This window comes from Ammodytes marinus (assembly GCF_949987685.1).
Source record: "Ammodytes marinus genome assembly, chromosome: 3".
NCBI lineage: Eukaryota > Metazoa > Chordata > Actinopteri > Uranoscopiformes > Ammodytidae > Ammodytes > Ammodytes marinus.
In genome coordinates this window covers 9,877,752-9,903,658 of record NC_137232.1, presented here as the reverse complement: position 1 = coordinate 9,903,658, position 25,907 = coordinate 9,877,752, and the positions used below count along the sequence as shown (strand labels likewise).

Here is a 25,907-nt window from a genome sequence, read left to right as displayed (position 1 = left end):
ATATATGTTAGCATGTCGATGTTAGCTGGGAAAGCACTGCTGTACAGTCTCTCACAGCGACTAGCATGGCTGCAGTCTTTTGTTCTTGTTATAGCAATAGAGAATCTAAATTGTTTATACTACTGTTAGACATTATACTGTAGTATCTGAAGCTTTATGTAGGCTGCCATGCTTCTGTCTAGTCCACAACTCTTTTGTAGCATAAGATTCTAATCCCAGCACAAGGTTCCTTGTTAGATGAAGGTTGACATCTAGTATAGGTACACTGACATAACTCCCACGTCACCACAACCTCTTCTCTACACTCTTGTTTCCCTGCAAGGCAAATCCCCAGTGGACCTCCAGGAGCACGCCAGGAAATCTGAGAACACAGCACAGCCTTCCTTCATGCTTTTACCAGTTTAGTATGAATGTTGTTGCGGACAGGAACATTTGTTAGAAGCAAATTTTACTGTCCTATTTCAGTAAATTGCATGTACGCCTACTCAGATTTGGTTAAATAACTGAATTTAATCAATAATCGATTGCCTTAAATACAGGCTTTTGTTGGCCTTGAATGAAGCTAGCCCCTATCATGCAAATTCAGTTTTACAATGAGATGTTGGCGAGATATGCCTCGTTTCCACCGAGTAGAACGGGTCGGGTCGGAGCGGCTCAGAGCCGGACAGCTCACTTTTAAGAATCTCGGTGGTGTTTCCACCGCCGACCCTACCCTTACTGGTAGGGCGGGGTTTAGGCTGGACTGCGATAGCCGCCGCCAGAATAAGTGTCAAACTATCGGGCTGTGGAACCAAGCCAGCGGTCTCTTGTTCTTGCTTGGTCAAACCAGCCGCTTCTTTATTTATTCCCCCAGTGTTGTGAGCGTATTAAGCCGGTAAATGCACAGAGACGGCTCGGTGCAAGCAGACAGAGACAGTGAGCGAACAGCGATGGCTGCAGCAGCTACGTGACATCGTAGCAGTGGGACACAGTGTAACCAACTGATTAATTTAATGACGAGGAAAAACACCACACAATAAACAGTGCTGCGCTCAAATTTTTCGCCAAAATACAAGACTTTCTTCACTCTTGCCGCGGTGACAAGGCGGAAATTATTCTTTCGACCAATCAACAATGGCAGTGTGTAGGCCCACCTTTTTGGCACCCTTTCAGGCGGCTGGTACCCCTACGGAGTAGTACCGAAAATAGGAGCGGCTTAGAGCGGTTAGGCACGCTTATATCCGTACCCTACCCAGCTTTTGGCAAATGGAAAGACAAAATAACCGGACCAAAGTCAATCGTGTTTCGGTTGCTTATTCTGTTCAAACAGTTTATGATTTTGCAGATAATTGAAAAATCTTGATACATCTGTTCTTTAACTTATTTATTTATTGTGTTGAAATCAGCATGCTATTTGTGCAATTCTGACCCATAATCCAGTGCGCACCAGAAGTGATGTCACATCAACAGAGTGCCCGTATGGAAACAACCAGGGATGTGACGGAGGCATAAGCAAGAGGCAGGATCAAGGCAAAATGTTATGATGAAGTGAAAAAGTAAAAGTATGTCCCAGTCTGCCTACTGCATGCTAACTAGATTCTTTTTATGGTCAGATGTAGTATGTAGAATAGAAAAAAAGAATGTGAGTGATTTGGAACGCAGCCATAGAATAATGAGAAGGAAATCACCCAGGTCTACTACCACTCCATAGAGTGTCCATATCAGCTCAGAGTAGAGAAGCAAATGTGTTGGCTCAGGCTCTGTCCAAACCGGTGTAATCCTCCCTTTACCCTGATGGTGATTGTCCTTCAGTGGAGCATGATGCTAGCACAACAACGCTGTGAGCACTATATGGCAGGCTATTTTGGCTCTAAGGACCCTCTGCTTTGTTCACACTGGCCCACTGTTGTTCTTGCTTTTCCACCTGTTCTTGACCTGGCCCAGTCTGTTGACCTTTTGACCTGGGCCAATCAAAAACAGTCAGGAACCTCTTAACCACCTCTTGACCCCTCAGAAAGTGAGACAGATGAGTGGGTTGTTGTGTGTGTGCATGCGTGTGTGTGTGTGTGTGTGTGTGTGTGTGTGTGTGTGTGTGTGTGTGTGTGTGTGTGTGTGTGTGTGTGTGTGTGTGTGTGTGTGTGTGTGTGTGTGTGTGTGTGTGTGTGTGTGTGTGTGTGTGTGTGTAGCGGTCTGACCCTTTCCGACCTTGGCTGCATTAGTAAGCAACCAGCAGCTCCCTGGTGAGTGCAATGTTAGGTTACTGACTGTGTGGTTGGTTGTGTGTTCATGCGTGTGCGTGTGCTGCCTTACAGACAATTCAAATGGAACAACTATTGCAGAATGCGGTTTTAAATTTGCATTCAGCTTTGATCACTTTGTCAGACTAAAACCATAGGAACCTGATTTAAAATGGAAGAAATAAAAGTAGAAGTGAAAACATCTCCAAGGTGAGGCTTAAAAATCCAAATGTCTTTTTACAATGTATGGGAGAACGGGGTAATCTGAGCCACTTTTTACATTTGCTCCCCTCTAAGCGAGCTAAAATTATTTATCACTCAAATTTACACATTTCCCATTAATTCAGGATGTTTCCTAGAAATGGGCATTAGCAGAATTTTTTCAAGACAAAGGGCAGTGAAAATATGATTGTTTTAAAAAAAGTTGTCATGTGACTCACTTTACCCCAGCTGTGGGGTAAACTGAGACAGACCAGAAAAATCAAGGGGGTAAAGTGAACCAGCTGGGTGTAAACTGATCCACTACTTTTTCCACTCTGAAACTACCATAAAAACACATATTGTAACAATTAGAATCCTGAAAGCTAGCCACACATTCCAGAACTAATATCGGACTAGTAAAAGAATGATGGGGTTTGGTCAAAAGCAAATTTTCTAAACACTTGAAAGTAACTCTGAACAAAATCAAATACAACATATTATAATTCAAAAGGTTTTAATAAGATTCAAATGAAAGATAGAACCAGTTAGATTAGAACACAGTCTGGGGGTCAGAACACAGGACCCTCAGAGCCAGCTTGTGTCTGGGGGTCAAAGCATAGGAAAATCAGAACCAGCGAGAACAGCCTGGGACTCAGAACACAGGAGAAAACCCAACTGGATTATAACATCAGCCTGTCATACTCAACAACTAGGCCTACTCTACATTCTAGCCCTGAAGGTTACAGGGATAGATGAGAAGGTGCTCTTTCCGTGTGGTTGCCCCAGGTCGTCTTCCTTGTGTGGCATGATGGCTTTTCTACAATGTGTATGACATTAAAATAAAACATATGTTATGTAATATTACATTAAAATATGTTTAAGACTAAACTTAACTTGTGCCTCATGGTGGGGGAAAGTGAGACAGTGTCAGTGACAGCATTTGGCTCACTTTCCCCCACCACCACAATTTGAGAAAAAACTACCTCTCTTAGCATTTTAGGCTAATCTTTAGCTAATATCATCACATGGTTTTTATATGTTGGTAGTTCATCAACACGTATGATAGAAGTTTTTCTATGTGAATACATTTGCTTTGGCACAACAGTTGATTAAGTTGACAGCAATAAAATTTACTTTGTATGCAAAATACCTATTTTGGTGAAAAAAACATGCTTACCACAGCACCATGAGGTCCTCTCTTTCAGGGTCATGGGGAAATGAGAGGGGCTTGAAAACATATATCTCACATGACCAAAAATGTTTTCCGTTGCCTAGATACAGGGGTTGGCTCACGTTACCCGATGCCTCAGATTCCCCCGTTCTCCCCTACTCCTTTATTTTTTTTATTTTTTTTTAAACCAAAGGCCTTGAGGAAAACCTTCCACAGGACAGCAATATAAAATGGTCATGCAGAGGCGTTCTGTCTTAGAATGACTGCAAGAATTGTTTTACCTCTAAACCCAGATCCCTCTGCAGATTGGGTTTCTGGTAATAAGCGTGCTAAAATACTAAACTAATCAGGTGGAACATGATTATTTTAACCTTTGTTTAAGCAGGAGAAACCCATTGAGATTAAAAATCCCCTTTTTCAAGGGAGATTTGGCCACGACTGGCAGCAGCAGAATAAAAACAGATACAGACACAATTGATATAACTAAAATAAAAAGATAAATAAATACACCTGCTTAATATCAGCATAATATCAAGCTGACATCACCAGTGACTAAGCACAGGTGTGCCTACAACCTCGCATAGTGTAGATGCCTTTACCACAAAGAACATGTAGTGAACGTTGGCACAGTATCTGCCAGTGCCTTAAGGTGCGAACACACTAGGCATTTTACACGCGTAAGATTTACGTGCGTAACGCAGCTAAAATGTTGCTTGATCATTTTGTGTCAAAAATGGTTATACGCGCGTAAGGTGCCTAGTCTCCCTCCCGATATTGTATTTCCCTTATCAACCATGGCTGATCAGACCCGACACAACAGCGTGCATGTCCGTACAAAAACAAAAACAACACGGCCAACAACTGTGCCAAAAGACAAACTGAACAGCACAAATAGCCTAGCATTAAAACAGCATTGCATATTCACGGCAGCTACATAACAAACACAGTTACAGCAGCATCGGTGCACGGCGGCACAACATAAAGGCAAGTAGCCAAAATTACCCTACCTGGCTGTGACAGGGGACCGTGGCTGGCGTAGATCAACACCGGTGCTTCGCTCTACTTGTCGTGAAAGTCCCGCGGACAGTCGTCATGTTTGGGTTCATAATATGAGGCGCTAGCCGCCCGCACACAACAGGGTGAGTTAACTAATGCTATACGGCGCTAACTTTGTTTATCGGCTAAAGCACAGCAGCACATATTCACTGAATTAACCAGGAAGTCCATTCTCCTGGTTTACTTTCCCCACGTGTTCTAACCCCGAGCGGCTTCATACAGCACCGGCCGCCCGCAATACATTTTTCTCCTCGGTGACTCTCATCAGCCTCTGTGTACAGTACACTGTTCTCTGACCCTGCCAATGTATGTGACGTCGGGTCAAGCTCAACGCTGTGATTGGCCAACGCGGCTAATCGCCTCGCGTAGAAGCAACAAAAGTTCAATTTTTTGAACTCCTCGCGTAGCTATATGCGCGTAATATATACGCGCGTAAAGATGTTGCTTTAGCGCGAGTGAAAATGTTGCTTTAGCGCGAGTGACACATTTACGCGCCATGTACGCGCGTAAACCAATGGTTCCCTATGGAAAAGGGGCGGATTTCATACGCGTCTGTACGCCTGTAAAGTGCCTAGTGTGTTCGCACCTTTAGAAAACATGCCCTTAAATCTAGCAAGCACCAAAACCACGATTATAATTTCAGTTAATATTGCCAGTATCTTAAACCTAAATTCTTATGTATATCAAATCATTTTAATGTATGAATGCAATGCACAGTGAATCAGGATTCATATTTATCAATCAATCAGAAAATGTGTTTCTTGATCTTGGATTAGTGGTTATTTAGTTTATGTAAGGGATAATGCGTAGCGAACGAGTCAAAATAAAGAACGACGAGGAGGTGAACAGGAGCCCGACGCACAATGTCTCAACGAACACATAATGCATTGTGACAGTCTCTGGTCTTGGTCGAGATATTTGCTGATTCAGAGCTACAGTCCAGGGGCCTCATTTATAAAGCTTGCTGCGCACAAAAAACTTGCGTAGACAGGCAGAATGTGCGGTCGAATGTGCGGTGGCAAACCGGTGGTATTTATAAAAGAATTCTTTGCGGAGAACTGTGCGTATTCCCACGCCAACTTTTGACCATGCGTAGAGCTACCGCAAGGTTTTCCTGACTCGGGGAATCAGCGACACTCAATGGCAACACCACGAAATAAAGCTCTATCATCGGAAAAACACACATATCCTTGTGAAATGCATGGCACCCAATATATTTAATCAATTATATGTGCGTACCTATTGTTGCGAATATAGGCTACTGTTTTCTATGGCATGCAGTAATGATGTAGGTTGATTTACTTATCAAGTAGGTCTATACATTTTTTGATTACATTTTTAAATTGAATCTTATAGTTCTACTCTATAATAATATCATATACGTCGGGAGGTGTGTCCGTGAGTGGCCAGCGGGCAAATAGTCTATATTTTAGGCTGTGTGTAAAAAGTAGTTCTGTACAAAGTTAAGGCCAAACATATTGATTAAAACTATATATTTCATTAGATAAAATCATGTCATGAATTTAGCAAATTATTTTATGCATCTCTTTCCCATAACAACTAACCCTGGAAGTTTAAACTATAATCTGACGTTATTGGAAATGTGTTGATCTCACGGAAGGGAAACAATGCTTTGGAATAGACTATAGGCTGATGCATTATTTCACTTCTCACAACACATTTTATATAGGCCTACGTATAGTCCTACAGGTTCGCTAATACGTGATATTTCATACAGTAGCCTACAAATTTGGGCAAAACAGCTTACCAAAGACTATAACGACTGCGCCAATCATGATATGTGTTCAGCGCGCGCGTGTGTGTTTGTGTGGCAGTTACAGCGACGCATGGCACAGGCTTTCTTCCTTCCCAGTCGCTTTCTTTGCGGCCGGTTGCCTCCCTTTTTTCCTCATGTCAGTAAAAATGTCATGCTTATTAAGAGCGTCGCCATATTCAGGAGCTATTTAGCATTTGCCATTTATGGTGGATTGTGGGATGAAACTGGGAGGTGAAGTGGGATGACACGGGGCGGAGATCGTCTGCGCACAATTCACCGCAGGTGGGTAATTATAAAGGGAAGATTGCGTGCAACAGTGCGCCGCACAGTTTTATAAATCTCACCTTTGCTTTGTGCGAACGCAATGTTTTGGGACGGTTTCTACGCACACCTTTATAAATGAGGCCCCAGGTCTATGTGACATGTTTTCTCTGTAAGCTTTGTAGGCAGTCTGACATATGTGTTGGTATAAAATATACCTAAACTAAAACTATGAAGCTACTACATTAACTAACAGCAATGCTGCAAATTTCAGATGGGGTTCATCAGACCCGCTCCCCTGACATGCTCATGTTATAGGTTCCACAAGCCTGGTCTGAGCTTGGAAAGACAGCCTTTAGCCTCAGTGCCCCCCTGACTCCTGGGACACATTACAGCAACAAATTTAAAAAATCACCAATCAGCCACGTTATTTTCATGGCAGCCATTCTACATCGCTGGCTAAAGGTTTGAATGGTTTTGGCTCTTCTTATCAGCGTGTTGTGTATTTGATGATGTATCTGCATTGTAGGCTACACATTGTGTTTGTGTTGTTGTTATTGCTTTGCATTCTTTTGTTTGACTCAACATGTTTGACTTAACGTCATTGGTCCATCTCTCGAGTATAAATAAGGGTTGAATGAATGAATGAATGAATGAGACTCTTGTGAACCGTATAACACTACAGACAGTAGTAGAGCGATGCATCTTCAATGAAACATCACCTGATATATATGGGAGAGAGAGAGAGAGAGAGCTGCTGCATAGTCACTGATGCCCCCTGGTGGCTGTCTGTGACTGACACACACACACACACACACACACACACACACACACACACACACACACACACACACACACACACACACACACACACACACACACACACACACACACACACACACACACACACACACAGCTGTGTTGGGTCTGACTGTCTGAACCCAATGAACGCTGTTGACCAAAAGTGGATCCTTGTTCCTCGGCAACCTGAGGCCCATGTGAGGGGGCCAGAGGAGCTGAAGCACAGCCTAGTTTCAAGTATTATCGACCAACCTGCAGTGGAGTGAAGAGTCGCTGAAAACCATACTTGAATAGGAGTAGAGATCCCTAGAAAAATTACTCTGTTTCTACTTATACACTTATTACTTACAGCAACAAATTAAACTAAATACCTTTATATCCTTTTACCAATTTAAACAGACTATCTTGAATCTGCCAAACTCTACCTGTAACTGTTTTAATTAGGCTGTGCTGTACTTTCACCCATTTGATTTTAATTGCTGCCACTCTTCACCACTATGTAAATGTTTAAATTGTTTTTTTTTCTCTTCACCTGTTGTTGTGTATTTGATGTTTTTGCATTGAATATTGTTTATGTATTGTTGTTTTTCCTTTGAATTTGTTTTGAACTCGACGTCATTGTAAATGAGGGTCACCCCTCAATTGGTCTCTCGAGGATAAATAAAAGATAAATGAAAAAAATTAAATGAATTACAATTAACCTATAACAATACCACTTGAGCGAAAGTACAAAATTATCTGACTGTCAAAGTTTAAGTATTGGAATACAAGATGTGAAAACTACAAATACCAAACTGTACAAAATCCTCTGGAACAAGTGAAAGTCTTGCATTAAAGTAACCTAAGTAGAAGTAAGAAGCTATAAGATCAGATAAATGTAGGCCTACTTAAAGTATTCATTAGTAAAAGTGCCTGTTTAACTATTATATACAACATTATTATTATTCATAAAAGCAGGGTTTGTATGGATGATTCTTTTTGTATTTATAGATTAATTGTTCGCTTGGTAAAAATTAAAACGATTAAAAGGGAAAAGCAGTAAATCTTCAGATTTGAGAAGCTGGATCCATAAGAGCTCTGGACCCATCTCTGCCTACTACTATCAAAAATTAACTATTATCAAAATAGTCAATAGCAAATAAAGTCAAGGAATCAACTAATGTTTTGTCAGTGCTTGTAGCCCTTTATGCTGTTGGGTAGTATACGATATTTTTTACAATCTTCATATGATTTTTGTGCTAAACTCTTAATTGCTAAAGTAACTTGTAAATGATCAGATAAATGTGGTGGAGTAAAGAAGAATAAGTAGAATATTTTCCTTTGAATTGTAGTGGACTAGAAGCATAAAGTAGAATGTAAAGAAAATAGTCAACTATGTACAAGTACCTCAAACTTGTGCTTAAATACAGTACTTTAGTAAATGTACTTAGTTTTTTACACCTCTGCCAAACTGGCCTACAAAAGGAGGGAACTATTTTGTTGATAGGTTCCCTCATTTTATCCCACACTGTGTTGTGTAGTGTGTGGGCGCTTCAGTCACACTCACTTCCTGACCAGGGACAGGATAGGGCTGTTTATCTATACGGCCCCCTATCCTCCACCTCTGAACTTTGAGTCACTGCTCAACAAACACACACACACACACCATCAGCCAGCTCTCAGGCTCAGTCTGATAAGGTGCTGCCCGCAGCTATATCATATTTTTTTTTTAAAGTGTTTATTCTACACCTAGGGGTGTGACGATACCCTCATCAATCTCACCATACAATACACAAAATTGGGTTCACAATAACGATCCGATATTTTGACACTATTCGACCCTCTCTACACCAAGCCATTTCTGAGCGTGTTTTGCATTGTTACATCGGCTTAAGTGGGCTAATTTCTTACTTTATCTTCAAATCTTGCATCTCTGATTAACAAGCACAACCATGGATATTTAAGCAGCAGGAATAGCCCCTACATGTCTTTTTAAGATGTATAATAGTAAGTATAATAGTAAGTAGGCTAGGCCTAATAATGGTATGAAACCCTTAATTGACGATTAGGCCTAAGCATTTTAAATCTGATTTTGGAGGAGTGGGAAAGAGGAAATTGTGGTTATTGCAATCAACATGCCTGTCACTTGGGCCAGTCGGTTAATTTGGTTCATCACCTAGATTTCGTCCAATTTTATTTCCCCATAATATCAACTATGAGATCAAACCCACCAACTGTGCGCTGGATGCCTGGCGCACACAAACAATAACAACAAGGTCAACAACATTGCCTAAAAAAACGGATGCAGATCGCAAACAAACAAGTAGCCTACACAGCAACATACTAAAGCAGATTATGCATCATCACCATCAATGCATTTGGTGCATGACGTCACGGCACACAAATAGCAGTAAAACAGGGTGGCCAACAGCACTGCATAAAGACTCAAGCTGGCAAATAGGCAACACAGCAACACACATTTGCAACAGCATTATATGCGCGGCGGCACAAAATAAAGACACAAATTACCCTACCTGGCCCTCCCACGTCGCGGGAACTGGCCGAGTTGCTCCGCACCCAGTAGCCGAGGCCTTGTTGAGGAAGTCCACACAGAAATGGTCGTCGTGTCTGGGCCATGGTCCATGCTCATGACAGCCGCGAAGGAGCACGCTCTTGGTGTTTCATTAATGCTAACATATGCTAACTTGGTTGGCTAACTTGACTAAAGCACAACCGATAGATGAACAGCAGACAACTAGCCATATTCACTGAATTTACCAGGAAGCCCAATATCCATGTAGCGGTCCCTATGTAGAACACAAGCTGGTTTCATAGCCTACAGCAAAAAAGTTGACATAACCAGGTTATGATAACCTGAAGAACTTTTTCCTCTGTGTTTCTCAACATCAGTGTGTCCTCCTTCTAAACGTCAATGACGTCGAGCAATCTCAATGCTGATTGGAATGGAGCGCAGAGATTAGAATGTTGTGAAAAGTCCATATAGGCCTAGTTATAGACTGCATACAAAGTTTATGAAAATGGATGTAGCCTCCATGACGCGATACATTTTCTTTTTATAAAGATGTGTTCATAATTAACATAACATAATTGATGTTAACAATAGTTGTCAATTAAGTTGATCCGATTGGATTTGTTTTCAGTAGTGTGGTCAAGGCAGTTAAGCTTCAAGTCTACATTAAAAATAACTAAGTGTTAGGTTATTTTTTGACTGTGTACTGGTCTGTAGCCTACTCACAAATGCAACTTTCACTCTAGCTTGCACAGCGGAATTGGCTGCACACATTTTTGACTGAAATTTCTTGCTTTTTTTTTAATCGATATAAAATTATTGCAGGTGAGTAGAACAATGTCCAAATCAAGTGTTGAGTCATTGGCTTGAAGTCAGTGTCTAATTGCTTTTAGGTGAAACTCAAAGCTAAAGCTACAATGACTAGATATTTGAGTCCAAACGTCCGACTGGTTGCATTGTGGGAAGTGTAGGATCCAGTGTTTCTGGAACTTGACCAAAGGATAAATTGGCCTGCAGCTTTTTCTTTTTTAAATGCATTCTGATGCTGTTCAGCGATCAATGTCTGGGTTGTGCTATTTCATTGCATACATCTTCATACAGTAATGAGAAAGGCTAATATACGAATGGGAAACCAGCCACTATGCCTGAATAATGTTATGAATCAACAGTTTATGTGATGCATGAATACTGACAACTCTTTATTCTAACATAGATAATTAACTTGGAAACGCAGTTATCAGAGCCAGAGACTATCCATGCAATCTTTGAGTCAATTGTTTTATTCAATAATCCTTCCGTTTCCAGTCATTTTTTTAATTGAATCCGTCATTTACTAACCTTTACTTCTTTCAAAGGACAAAAGAAAAAGGACTTCAGTCTGATTTTCAGCAAGTTTATTTTCAGTATAAGTGGTTTTTAAAACCCCTCACACTGTTTCTCCAAACATCTCATTGTTCTCGCAACCTCAGAGAAAAGCAAGCAAGACAATTTTTTTTCAAACATAGCTAAATCCAACATGATCAAAACTCTGTGCCCAACAACATTTTTAAGCAAACTATTCGACAAGAGTCAACATTAAGACAAGTGGGGAGCAAACGTTCACATGACAAACAATAATCATACTTTGTACATTTGTAAAAACCTGACTAAAAAGAGACTCAGCGGCTAGCTTACAGCAGCCGGCGCAGAGAGGAGCAGTGATCTGACAAAATCAACCAAATGCCCTAAAAGTAACTGCCCTTAAGCATCCTTAGCATCATACGGGCCAAGTGTGTGTATCTGTGAATGCGTGTGTGTGTGTGTGTGTGTGTGTGTGTGCATGCATGTGCAATTGTGTTCTATCGTACAAACAGTTCATCACATAGAAACCCAATGTGTTCCAGTAAGGCATTATGTGGCAAAAAAAAAAAATATCTTAAACAGAAAACTCCACATAGCAAAAAATAAGAGCATTAATGCCAGAAAATCAGTTTTAAGGCCAAGAAAACAGAACAAAGTACATCATTGACAGAGTGAGGAGCTGCGTGAAATCGAGCTAAAGACTTGTATAAACCTAACAGACACCATTAAATGTTCTGGGGAAGAAAAAGAGGTTGGATGGAAAATGATGGCGAATATACGTGGGCTCTACCTGACTGAAATGGTTTACTGCTGTGGGTTAGGTAAATGGGGCTTGGGCTGTAACAGCTAAGATTTGTCTGCAGAAGTCAAATCTACAAAAGAACAATAAATACGTGTCCAAAGTGGAATGAATGGGTTACGAATTCACTGCAGCAAGGGCAAAACCATTGAGGGTGCATTGACTTCACAGCTGTTGATGGTATAGCATAATGAGCTGGGAAAGTACCTTTAAAAAGCACATATATAAAAAATACATTCATGAAGACATCTTTACAAACAAAACAAGAACACGCTCAATATAAAAAGAAAAGCAGAACACCATCAGTTCAGAGGGCTCAAGCCAAGAGGCAAAACTCAAATATCAGTTAATGGACTACAGTACAGAGTCATGTGAGAGGGGTGTGGGGCAAGGACAATAATTCCCAACAATGGGTTTGGTGTCGATACATTTACGGACGTGCAACAGTTAGATTCTGTATTTACAGAGAGACAACACCCACCCAGGTTATTATCTCTGTCCTCTCAGTTCATTGACTAAGTAAAGACTGGTCTCACCATGAGCATACTTAAAAGGATCATCCAAATGACAACAAAAAACATGTTTTTTCACATACCCCTAGTAGTTTCTAGCCCTGCAGTATATCAGAAAATCTATTGGAGTTGCTCACAGCATGAATAAAATTGTCCCTGTTAAGACCTTGTCACACCAACGAACCAAAGAGCAGATGAGTGCAAATTAGTGGAGGCTAATTTATGAGCTCCACTATTATAAACTGCTCTACTACAGGTTTACGTCATGATTTGTGGATTGTTAGAGAGTTAACAGTAAATAATTGTATGTCTGGTTAGTAACCAAGCTAACTGGCATGTTACTAGCCAGTAAAAAACAAGCTAGCTAGGTTAGTCAGATGTTGCATCTGACTAAGTCAGCTAGCATACCACTGCTAACTTCCATTGCCCTACAAGTAAAACAGGAAACGAGCAGTGAAAAGTCTTTGGAAAGACATGTTGCAGTTAAAATCCAGGAAACTTTGGAAAATAAAAGCTAACCCTAGCTGCATTACTAGATACTACAACAGGTCAGTTGAAACATGTTTTTTTTCCTTAATTTTTTCGTTAAAAGGAACCCTTTAGCAGATGGTGAGCCTAAACCTGACTATTCATCACAATTACTGACAATAATCTGCATCTGCCAGTCATTCCAGCAGCGTATCCAGTAACTCTCTGCAGGTTGCTGTACCTATTCAACAGTAGATGGTGGTGCTGCGCTGGTGTCTGCTCCGACACAGTTCCCTGAGAACCCACTTCCTCTATGACTATAGCTATGGCAAAACTCTGGGGACGATAAACTGTGGTCCAAAACAGTTAAAAAAAAGACACATTTTACAGAATGATATGGTGCAGCATTACAAGGAGAGGACATTTTAAAAGCCAATATTTACAAATATATCTCAACATTGCCGTGAGGGATTCTTTCCCCCCCTCAAAGCCAGGAATATCCTCCTGTCATAGTACATGTGATGCCTCTACATACAGACATACAACAGTGTGCTGGTGGTGGAAAATAAAGGTGTATCAATGAGGACACTAACATGGTGCCACTGGTCAACCCAGTCACTGAGCTGTTTGGTTGCGCTGAGTTTTTGTTAATGTGTCTACAATTATCAACACTTTTCTAAACTGGTGATCAATTCCTATAGACAAACAATTCAGGTTGTGTGAATGAGAAAACATGATCCACAGATAATATTTCCCAACTGCCTCACATGGGGCACCAATGTTAGATATACAGCTATAGTACCCACTGTACCATTAGCAACGTATGTAACTATTACTGCTCCCACGTTTTCTTTTTGTACATATAGTATACAGCATTAATCTAGTTTTTTTTATGTGTTTGTTTTTTGCAATCTATTTTACAGTCATTGGATGCTTATTTTGGCTTTAAGCAATGAACTGCTCCTATGGATGGTGAGTTTGCATTACTGAAAGGGTCTCTCTTTCCCTTGCGCGCTCATCAAACTTAAAACCTTCACAGTTTGCTTCAGTGTCCACCTCTTCCTCGTTTGACCCCATATATATAATATATATAGATTTAACATTATAAAAAATAAGTTATTGCGCATCCAAAAAAAGTGCATTGTATATTTGAAAAATATCTCTTTCTCTCTTTACGCTTTTCAATTTTTCTTCATGTTTCCTGCTAATCTGGAGGGGAGGGAAGGAGGGAGGTGTGTTCCTATCCACATATTTGGGATGGCGGGGATGTTTTCCGCCTCTGTTCCTTTTCCGTACCGCGTCACTATGGGGAGGAAAGAGAATGGGAGAAGGGAAGAGAGAGACAGGAAATGGAGGGACTGTTGCTACGCGATCACCATGGGAACGTCGTCTGAGAAGCCGCTGATCATGGGAGCGTCTTCATCGTCATCACCTTGAGGAGGAGAAAGAGGAATGTCATTGTTGTGAGAGTTAAATCTGCCTGAAATCAAATGAAACAGATCCTACACACAAAAGGTACACATGGTGGTGCTCTGATAGAAATTTAAATACAGACTGTGTTGTTTTAAATTCAGGATATTAATTGAGTTGCAAATCTACATTTTCACCGCATTTTTCTTCCAAGGTACAAGGAGTCATTTTGGTTTGTTTGAAGTTCAATGTTGATTGTGGTATTAAAAGAGGGTCTGTAGCTTCCGGGTTAGACGATGTAGTGAACAGACGCGCGAGAAGAGGCTCCTGACTAATTTGCATTATTTACCTTCAATACAGTCCTGTTGTTTCACGTTTTGCCTCACAACGAGCCGCCGAATGCGCATTGGAAATGGAATAAATAAGATATGCCATCAAAACGCCGCAAACAACAAGGAATTCAAGCTTACATAACTCGTGCTAATTCGCAACCTGAACAGCTAGCCAACATGGCGACGAGCGCAGGCTCCGCTACAGACAACACTCAATCTGCTACCGAGGTTAACGAGCCCGCTACGGTTCAACAACTCTCAGCCATGCTTGAAAACCAACGAGCCAGTATGAAGGAGGATATGGCGAAGCTAATACAAACCACGTCACAGTCATTGAAAGCCTCTGTTGACGCGCTGCGAGGGGATGTGAACTCATTTAACAAACGCCTCACCGAAATCGAAACGAGAGTGGGAGAAAACTTTGAAAGGATCACTTCGACCGAAGCAACGGTAAAATCCCTGGAGTCCCAAAACAAACACCTCCTAGACCGAGTAGAAGACCTGGAAAATAGATCGCGCCGATCCAATCTCTGCATTGTGAATATACCGGAGGGCAGCGAGACTGGCAAGGAGCCGAAGCAGTTCATAGCCGACTTTCTGATGGAGGCTCTCGGGGAGATATTCACGTCACCCCCGCCCATCGACCGTGCGCACCGCACCGGCCCGCTACCGGAACGAGGATCCCCAAAGCCGAGGCCTTTCATTGTGTGCTTCCATAACTTCTCTGACAAGGAAAAAAACGTTAAGGTGGGCAATGAAACACGAACTGAAACACCGCAATGTGACTTTGAGAGTGTACCAAGACATGAGTGCTAACCTGGCCAAAAAGAGAGCTACTTTTAACCCTTGGGTATCCTTAACTTTTACTACGCCTTGGTTACCTTAGAGGACAAAAACGTCCTCTCCCTATAAACTGCCATAAAAACATTATACATTAATATTTTTTTCTACTTTTTTTTTTACAAACCTTTTATCTCACTTGACCTCTTCACATACATATCAAATATTCATTCATTTGTAATTGCTTTTAACCCTTTACATGCAAGTTTATGTGATGACGTGAGCCATTTTTATTTAAAAAAAACACAATAATTGAAAAATTTCTCTTATAATAGATGCAAAGTGGATTTTTTTAAGTGGGATAATTAGACTCTAGGATATGTTAATGATTTGCAATAAAACTGCTTTTGATATATGTTTAGTATTTGTGCAGTCACAGATGCAAATAAATACTCCCTCTCATGACCTTAGAGGACAAAAACGTCCTCTCCCTATAAACTGCCATAAAAACATTATACATTAATATTTTTTTCTACTTTTTTTTTACAAACCTTTTATCCCACTTGACCTCTTCACATACATATCAAATATTCATTCATTTGTAATTGCTTTTAACCCTTTACATGCAAGTTTATGTGATGACGTGAGCCATTTTTATTTAAAAAAACACAATAATTGTAAAATTTCTCATATAATAGATGCAAAGTGGATTTTTTTGAGTGGGATAATTAGACTCTAGGATATGTTAATGATTTGCAATAAAACTGCTTTTGATATATGTTTAGTATTTGTGCAGTCACAGATGCAAATAAATACTCCCTCTCATGACCTTAGAGGACAAAAACGTCCTCTCCCTATAAACTGCCATAAAAACATTATACATTAATATTTTTTTCTACTTTTTTTTTTTAAAACCTTTTATCCCACTTGACCTCTTCACATACATATCAAATATTCATTCATTTGTAATTGATTTTAACCCTTTACATGCATGCTTATGTGATGACGTGAGCCATTTTTATTAAAAAAAAACACAATAATTGAAAAATTTCTCATATAATAGATGCAAAGTGGATTTTTTTGAGTGGGATAATTAGACTCTAGGATATGTTAATGATTTGCAATAAAACTGCTTTTGATATATGTTTAGTATTTGTGCAGTCACAGATGCAAATAAATACTCCCTCTCATGACCTCCCTATAAACTGCCCTAAAAACATTATACAGTAATATTTTTTTCTACTTTTTTTTTTAAAACCTTTTATCCCACTTGACCTCTTTACATAAATATCAAATATTCATTCATTGTTAGTTGCTTTTGACCTTTTAATTCCAGTTTCTTTGATGATGTCAACAAAGTAACAAAGTAAACCTGCAGCCACCTGAAAACCCACAAATTGCACATTACAGCTGCACACATATGCATGCGCACAAAGACACACACACATACACACACAGTAATTTCACAACACACACACAGACACAACCCTAAGGTATCCATATGGATCCACACTTTCCATTAATTTCTCATATTTCTTATGTTTAGGCCTGCAACTCTAAAAAATTACAAAAAAGTACAAAAATGGTTTTAGGGAGCATATTTGATCCTCAAAAAAAACTGAAGAAAATAAATGATTGAGCTAGATAAGGCTAAAAAAGCTATTTTGGTGTCTTAAGTGTTGGATTATTGCCTAATATCATCAAATTTACATGTGTTTGTCATCATGGCTATGGTTTGAAAAAATAAAGTTTAAATTGGGCCATTTTTTCCATACACGTTTGAGTTTGTAAAGTTTGGCTGTGTGTACACAAACACACACACTATATTTTCTCAATACACACATATGCACCTCACACTAGCATCCCTACCAACACACTCACACCATTTAGGTTGAATTTTTTTTTTCTATTGCACTGTGGGGGGCAGGACCGAAAACCTGGAAAATGCTTGTAATTCAACCCTATGCCAAATATAGGGAAATGGCTCAAAATTTTGATGGTGTTGAAAATGATCAATTTTGATGCTTTGTGTCTAGGATGAAAGCATAAAATCATTGAAAAAAATATTTTATGCTGTAATGACAGCAGGATCAAATTGGTGAAAAAAGGCCATTTTGAATGGGAGTCAATAGGGGACAAAAACGTCCTTAGGGAGCTGAGAGGAACAAAAAAGTGTACAGCCTTTATAATAGATGGTACAAAGTTGCTGAGTAGAAATAAACAAAATATTTGAAAAAAAAAATCCCTGGCCAAAAATATTTCAGCTAACATAAGCACAGCCAAAGTTATACACAAAAAAGAGCGTAAAAAAAGTGCGAAAGGACAAAAACGTCCCCAAGAGCACCAAAGGGTTAATGGCATCAAGCAGGAGCTGTACAAAAAAGGCATCCGCTTCGGACTGTTACACCCGGCACGTATGCGCTTCACCTTTGATGGGGAATCGTTCTACTTCGACACCCCTGAAGAAGCGAGGGCCTTCTATGAGCGGCGCGTTGCAGGCTAATTTGGATAAGACAATGTAAGAGCTGAACTGTGTGAGCAGGTGCGCAGAAATGCGCACACACTTCTCATGTCCCGATGCAGATATTGGTAACTGCTATTCACACTAATTGTTAATGAGGCGACTACTCATCTTTACTCATGTTTGGCTCAGATGTAAGCTTTTATGCAGTTGGTTTGTACTTGTTGTGGGAAATTATACACTAAATTTAATATAGGATTTGAATAAGTTGGGTGTTCTCTCTCAAAGTAGGAGAAATATAGGAAATGTCTCTCGGGGGACAAGATAAGGGAATCCTGCGGCTAGCCCCTGTTAGGGAGACCAGCATAGGAATGGAACGTGTTAAAGTTGTTCCTATTTGTTTTGTTTTTGTTCTCTTTTTTTATTTTATTTTAATTTTTTTCTTAGGGTGTTCAGAGTTTTTCGGGTTACACACTACCTCTACCTTTCACAAATGGAATATAATAATAAACCCAGAGTAAAGTAATGTTTGTCAGTTGGAATGTTAAGGGGTTAAATGGCCCTGTTAAAAGAGCTCACATTTTTGCTCACCTTAAACTCAAATCTGAAATCATTTTTTTACAGGAGACACATTTAATAATAGAGGATCATTTTAGATTACGAAGACCATGGGTCGGTCAAATATTCCACTCCAATTTCAATAGCAAATCAAGGGGAGTGGCAATTATTTTAGTTTACCGCAGCAGATGTTATTTCTGATCCGAATGGCTGCTACATTATAATCTCTGGATCACTTTTTCATACACCAGTGATACTTGTTAATGTATATGCACCCAATTGGGATGATGAAGATTTTATGAAGAAAATGATATCCAATATTCCTTCTCTAAATTCTTATTACTTGATATTTGGAGGTGATTTAAATTGTCTAATAAACCCCAATCTAGATAGATCCAACCCTGCTTTAATACCTCCGTTAAAAATGGCTAGGGCCTTATCAGCCTTTATGGATCAGGTTGGATGCATTGATCCCTGGAGGTTCCAGAACCCCAACAAGAAAACTTTTTCTTTCTATTCACATGTACACCATTCATACTCCCGTATAGATATTTTTTTTCAGGGGCCAATACAGAATATTCTGCAATTGTGGAATCAGACCATGCGCCATTAATCCTAGATCTGTCATTTAATCTCTTGCAGAAACCCCGCCCTCTGTGGAGACTCAACTCTCTCCTGCTAAGCCATGCAAAGTGGGAAGACACCTGGGCCAGATGGTTTTCCAATTGAATTCTTTAAGAAATTTTCAGACAAACTATCACCACTTTTGCTTAACATGTTTAATGAGTCATTGGTCCAAGGAACCCTACCTCAAACCCTTACAATGGCATCAGTTACTCTGCTGTTAAAACCTGGGAAGGACGCAGATGCATGTGGATCTTATCGACCAATATCTCTTCTAAATGCAGATTATAAAATATTGGCGAAGGCCTTGGCTATGCGACTGGAAACAGTTATACACCAGATCATCTCCGATGATCAAACTGGTTTTATTAGCAACCGCCACTCATTCAGTAAAAGCCGCCGCCTGCTAAATGTTATTTATTCACCTGCATCTGAAGAGTTTCCAGAGATGGTTATCTCCTTAGATGCGGAGAAAGCATTCGATAGGGTAGAAAGGCCATATTTGTTTAGGGTCTTGGAAAACTTTGGTTTTGGTCACCAATTTGTGTCATGGGTTAAACTTTTGTATTCTTCTCCCAAAGCTTCAGTCATTACAAATAGATTAAATTCAGAATATTTTAATTTACATAGAGGTACCCGCCAAGGCTGCCCTTTAAGCCCGCTACTTTTTGCTTTGGCAATTGAACCGTTGTCAATTGCTCTTAAAACCTCACCAAACATTAGTGGTATTCTTAGATGGGGCACCGAGCATAAAGCTTCTCTTTATGCTGATGATTTATTGGTTTATATTTCTGACCCAGCTGAGTCTGCCCCGGCATTAATATAAATTCTTAGACAATTTGGGCCATTTTCAGGATATAAATTGAATTTTGCAAAAAGTTAATGTTTCCCTTTAAACAATTTGGCTACTGAAACCCCAGAAATGCAACTGCCATTTCATAAATGTAATTCTGAATTTAAATACCTGGGTATTTATATCACTCGGAAATATGAACATTTGTATGATAGGAACTTTTCTCCATTATTGATTAAGATTAAGGAAGACTTTGGCAGAGGGAAAACTATATATTTCTCACTAGCAGGCAGGGTTAACGCTATTAAGATGAACATTCTACCACGCTTTTTGTATTTGTTCCAATGTCTGCCACTCTTCTTGCCTAAACTCTTTTTTACTGCTTTAGATAAGCTCATTACAGGCTTTTTGTGGGGCAATAAACTACAGAGGATAAATAAAGTGATGTTGCAAAGACATCGCACTCAAGGAGGTCTCTCTCTTCCCAATTTTAGATTGTACTACTGGGCTGCAAATATACAGAAAATAATGTACTGGATTACATTCCCTCAAATTAACTGGTGTCTAATTGAAGCTAATTCGTGCCCCTCTTGCTCCCTTGTATCGTTGGTGACCTCTAGTCTCCTCCTTTCCCCAAGACAATACTCATCCAGCCCTATAGTAATTACAACACTGACAATCTTATCCCAGTTCCGCAAAAGATTAACCTCTCAGCTGCGTCTAGTCTAACTCCTGTTCATAATAGTCACCTCTTTCTTCCCTCTAGACTGGATCATGCATTCAATTTATGGCTTAAAAAGGCCATTATTAACATTGGCCAATTATATATAGGTGGGGTTTTTGGAAGCTCCGGAGATGTATTTGTGAAATATAATATCCCTCGAAACCACCTGTTCCGTTATTTCCAGGTACGGCAATTTGCCAAATCTCTAAACCCTAGTTTTCCTAACTTACCCCAGGAATCATTATATGAAACAATCTTGGATTCACCACCAAAGCTTAAAGGTTGTATATCCAGAATATATCAAATTATTAACTCAGCTGCTGAGACTAATATTGTCAAGATTAGGAAAAATAGTTGGGAGTGAGTTTATCAGAATAATTTTGGAATCAAGCTTTAATCAGAGTGAATAAGAGTTAATCATGCTCACGCTTAAGCATAATACAGTTTAAGGTACTGCATCGCTTACACTACTGTAATTCCAAACTCTCAAAGATTTACCCAAATGTACAAGATAGCTGCAATCGATGTCATAATTCACCTGCAGATCTTACGCACATGTTTTGGTCCTGCCCACAATTGGTAGACTACTGGAATGGCATATTTAAATTCCTTTCCGAATCCTTGAACCTAAACCTTCAACCCAATGCCTCTATGTGTATATTTGGTACAGACTCTGATAAAGATCCAGACTTAAACAATAAACATAAAAATGCTATTGCTTTCTCAACCCTCCTAGCGCGTAGGAGAATTCTGATGGACTGGAAATCACCCCAATCCTCAAGTTGTACTTGTTGGTGAAGGATCTTATGTTCTTTTTAAAATTAGAAAAAATTAAGTTTTCGCTTCGGGGTGAACCTGACAAATTTGGTTCTACTTGGGGCCCAATTATACAACACTTCGACAAATTGAAAAATCTCTCGGCAGACTTGTAGCTCAGGACCTTTCCCATCCAGCCTACTTCCCTTCTGTCCTTTAATTTACTATAATTATCACTGTTATTATTATTTTTTATTTATTTTATTTTGGGTTGGGGTGTAAAAAACAAAAACATAATTAATTTGTACTCTGCAAGTGTTACAAGCACATTGTGTGATATACATTGTATTGTTATACTTTTTAATTCAGAATAAAAAACACTATGCTAAAAAAAAGAGGGTCTGTAGTCACAGAATAAACATTAATTATCGAATATCTAAGTGGCTACAAGAAACTTTTAGTTTTTATTGTTCTAGGTCCCTCTTTGGTCAAAGTATTTTTACAACACCAGCGCCCGCTGTCTTTGGAATCCAGTGAAAGAGTGGGATGTATCACGATGAGATAATGTATTTATATGTGACTGTCAGATTAATAATGGTAAAATGACGATGGGGAAGCAAAGTTAACTTTGATTTAGGACTGTTAATAAACACAGGCTTTTTCTGTCTGCCTGCTGTAAATCGTTTGGTCTGAGTTGGCGGGATTCAGACCCGAGCAAAGGCCTTAATAATAACTATATGAAACTAGCATTTTTTTCACTGAAGGTCTCATTTACTGTTACAGGTCATTTATGATCATCAGAGAAAAAAATATAGACTGTTTCAGAAACATATAATAGATCCTCATAGAAGGATTAAGGACTAAAGGAGATGATGTTAAAGAATTCTGAGTCGATTCTGTCATCTTGATGTATTGCGAAAGAAAGTCCAGCTTTACCAGTTCTAAGGGGGTGACTCAACAATGTATCAAAGCATGTATATTTCTTTAACAAGTGAAATCCCAGCTTCACATGAGACACAATCATAAAGAGTCTGTGGTGCTTTGCCAACACAGACAGAGGAGCCATTTTATAACTCAAAGTCCCCATGGTTTAGACTGTCTCTGGCTGGAAATTGGTGTCATAAAACATAAGCATCAATGTCCTGAGTCATAGTTTCAGACAGGAGCATAGCTTAGAGATATATGGACCGGATACAAGACACAGACGGAGGGAAATGAGGAGCTTCACCTCTGCACAATCCCTTTTCCAATTTGTTTCTACCATTCCCCATGTTGATGTGCCGCCTCCAGTTCTCACAGAGCTTGAAGGTGCCTTTGCCACCTGTCGGTACACGTCTATAGAAATGTCTGAATGGTCTTCTTACCCAGTTCATCCCCGGAGGAGAAGATGGCCGAGCCCAGGCGGGAGTTGTAATGGGAGTTGGCGAAGGCGGTGAAATTGTTCTGCAGTCTGCGGTGTCTGACGTACAGAGCCACCATGCCCCCACACACACCCAGCAGCAGCAGGAAGAGGACGGGCACCACCACCGCAGCCATGTCTCCAGAGTGGCTCTCACTGCGCGAACCATCGCTGGCCGCTAGAACAAAAAAAAAATTGGTAAAAGGTCGAATATGAATGGAAATTTAAAGCATGTTTTCTCTCTCTTTTTTGACTTTTTTTTTCTCAGATCACTGAGCTCACATTTCAAAGTGTTAGTATGTGTGCATACAGGCTGCACAATATCAGGAAGACATGCAATACCATCGTTGAATACTGCGATGACGATATAACTTATGATAATATAAATAAGAAAATACTTTTATGTCTTTCTTCTTTGACTTCACTTTCGAAATAGAGCCCAGACAGTAAGTAGACTATGCATGTTACTACCCCTCGGTCAGGAGTAACACAGCAGATCAGATCAGTTTAGTCTGACCCAGTTGTTGAGTTTGGTTGCAATAACAACGTTGCCATTATTGTCTGTGGTGGTAGGCTACACACTTGCTGGTCGTCATGTAAATCCCAGCTGGCTAACACGTAATCCAAGAGTTATATTTGAACATCCATGCGTTCCACCTCAGCCACTAGTGTCTACTTGGGGGGGGGGAGCAGTAGGCCTTCATCTGATTGGCCAGATATACTGACATGCAGAACATGAATGCATGGCATACAGCATCAGCTACCATTTATCGCAACCACTCTTTGGGATACGTCTACAACGATATAAACATTGGCGATTAAAGATACATTTTCATTATAAGAGCAGGGCTAGTGTGTGTGTTCCAGTACCTGTGTTGAGCTGGTCAAACAGCAGCAGTGCTGGCTCCCCACACAGCTGCCCATTGAGCAGACACCGTGCCTGAACAGAGAAGGTGTAGTTGTGTCCCAAAAGCAGGCTGCTAATGCGGAAATATGTCTCTGTGGTATTCCCCAGGTAGGACGTCTGGTTGGTCACACTGTCATACACATGCACTTCATAACCCTGGAAGAAGCATAGAGAGGCCATGAGGGTGTTAAGAGCAGAAAACCACAGACAAATACAATAACATATATTATATTATAGTCTTATAGCTAGGTAAGTAAAGTAGTAAATAAAAATAGCTTGTATGCATATTTAGTTTTTGGAGGTTAGGGTTTTTAGAACACAAGAAAATAGGAAAAGTAGGGTTGGTAGAAAATACAGTAGTTTTCACAGGGAATAACCCCAGTGCTGGTGACTGGTGTGTGTCTCACCCTGCTCTCATTGAAGCCCTTCTCTCTGACAGCCAGACTCTTCCAGAACAGGAAGACGTGGTCTTTCTCTGTCAGGATCTTCAGGGCCTCGGGGGCCGGGAGAGGAACTGGCCAACGTGGGGAGGGAGAACATGGTCAGTTTATATCAAGTGACTGATATGGTGAAAAACATGAGCCGTCACCATAGTTACAATAAAATGGAGTGAGTTGTGGTATTGGTATTTGCAAAAACATGATCAGTTGCACATTTGTATTGATTTTTTTTAAATAATGTCAGAAAATTATCATATTGATCATCACCAGTTCCCAGAGTAAAAGGTGTCTGCTTTTTGGTGACAGAACGGGGCACGGCCTAGCCTAGACGACTCTACAGTTACACCCTATCCTGTCCCCCCATGTTATCGTCACTGTCTTTCTATGTTTCTTGGCAGGGTGTGAACTGAAAAGAAATGTTGTTGTTCTGTAACGGTGCAATGACAAATAAAGTTGATTCTGATTCTGATTATTATTAAAAGCTGTAAATCATCACACAGGAAAATCTGGAACCTACAAAGCTTCTGCATAATAACTTCCTTTAATTGCTAATTCATTCCTTGTTTGAATGAATGAATTTCCCTGATTTACTTATAAATTCCTGAACAGTGAATGTCCAATCAAAGCTCAGCAAATCACCATTTCAGAAAAAGGAATTAATCAGTAAATGTAAATTAGCAGAGTGTATTATGGTTCTTCAAGGTTCCTGATAGTAAGGTAGGAAGCTGAGTGAGTGCAGTGAGTGTACAGTACCTGTGCTCAGAGTGAAGCTGGCCTCTTTGCTCATGTTGCGTAGCCGGACAGAGATGCTGTAGCGTCCTGCGGGCTCCAGGCCTCTCAGCTGGTACTCTACTGTGTTGTTCTGAGTGCTCAGCTTGTAGTCGCGCTCCACCTTACGGATCACGTCACGCACATGGATGGCATACGTCTACACATACACAGAGAGACGCGGAGAGGAAGGGACGACACAATAGCAAAACTAAAGTTCACAAGAAGTATTTTGTGTATACATATAGCAGTAGGGGAGAAAGGGGTAATGTCACACGGGTAAGTTGTCACAATCGTTATATCTCGGAACCAGAAGGTGCTGTGTTAAATTTTGGTATGTAAATATCCACAACTAGGATCAGAGGTCACCTACATAGTCCTCCTAGGAGCTAGACTGCTGAATTTGAGGTGAGAGGACTGTTAGTGTTTTTCATGTCAAATTGAAAATATTTAGCTCCTCAGCTTTTACACAATGGGTTTATAACATAACACGTGTTACCCTAAAAAAGTGTGAAGGGTAAGCTATAGTTTAGATTGTTTTTAGCAAGCTAATTAGTTGTTGTCCTTGATGCTAGCAAGAAATTCCAGTTGGGGTTGGTCGTCACATTTTTTGGGGGGTTGGTTGTCACATGTTATCCAATAACAAAAGAAAATGTCAAGCTTTATCCTCACTGTCAGTGAGGATACAGCTTCTCCAGAGAAGGAGAGAATAGAGCAGGAAAGGCAGCTAGCATGCAAAAGAGAAAAAGGGCAACACAATCAAAACGACCCAGTGCATCCCAAACTAGACCAGTTGCCAAGGCTACTGCACCCCAGTGCACTCCACCCCAGCTGGGGAAGAAG

The 25,907-nt window shown here is 40.1% G+C and overlaps 1 protein-coding gene across 1 annotated transcript in view; it reads right to left on the bottom strand.

Moving 5' to 3' along the window:
- Nucleotides 1-11,435: 11,435 nt before the first annotated feature.
- The window catches only part of sorl1 (sortilin-related receptor, L(DLR class) A repeats containing), a gene marked incomplete at its 5' end in the record, with an annotated part of 87,893 nt that continues 73,421 nt past the window's right edge, over nt 11,436-25,907 (bottom strand). Inside the window, 5 exons of the mRNA XM_080053973.1 lie at nt 11,436-14,544; nt 22,915-23,127; nt 23,820-24,012; nt 24,264-24,370; nt 25,050-25,224. Coding sequence (XP_079910099.1) covers nt 14,477-14,544; nt 22,915-23,127; nt 23,820-24,012; nt 24,264-24,370; nt 25,050-25,224 — 756 coding nt within the window. The 3' untranslated portion in view covers nt 11,436-14,476. The remainder of the gene's footprint in view (nt 14,545-22,914; nt 23,128-23,819; nt 24,013-24,263; nt 24,371-25,049; nt 25,225-25,907) is intronic.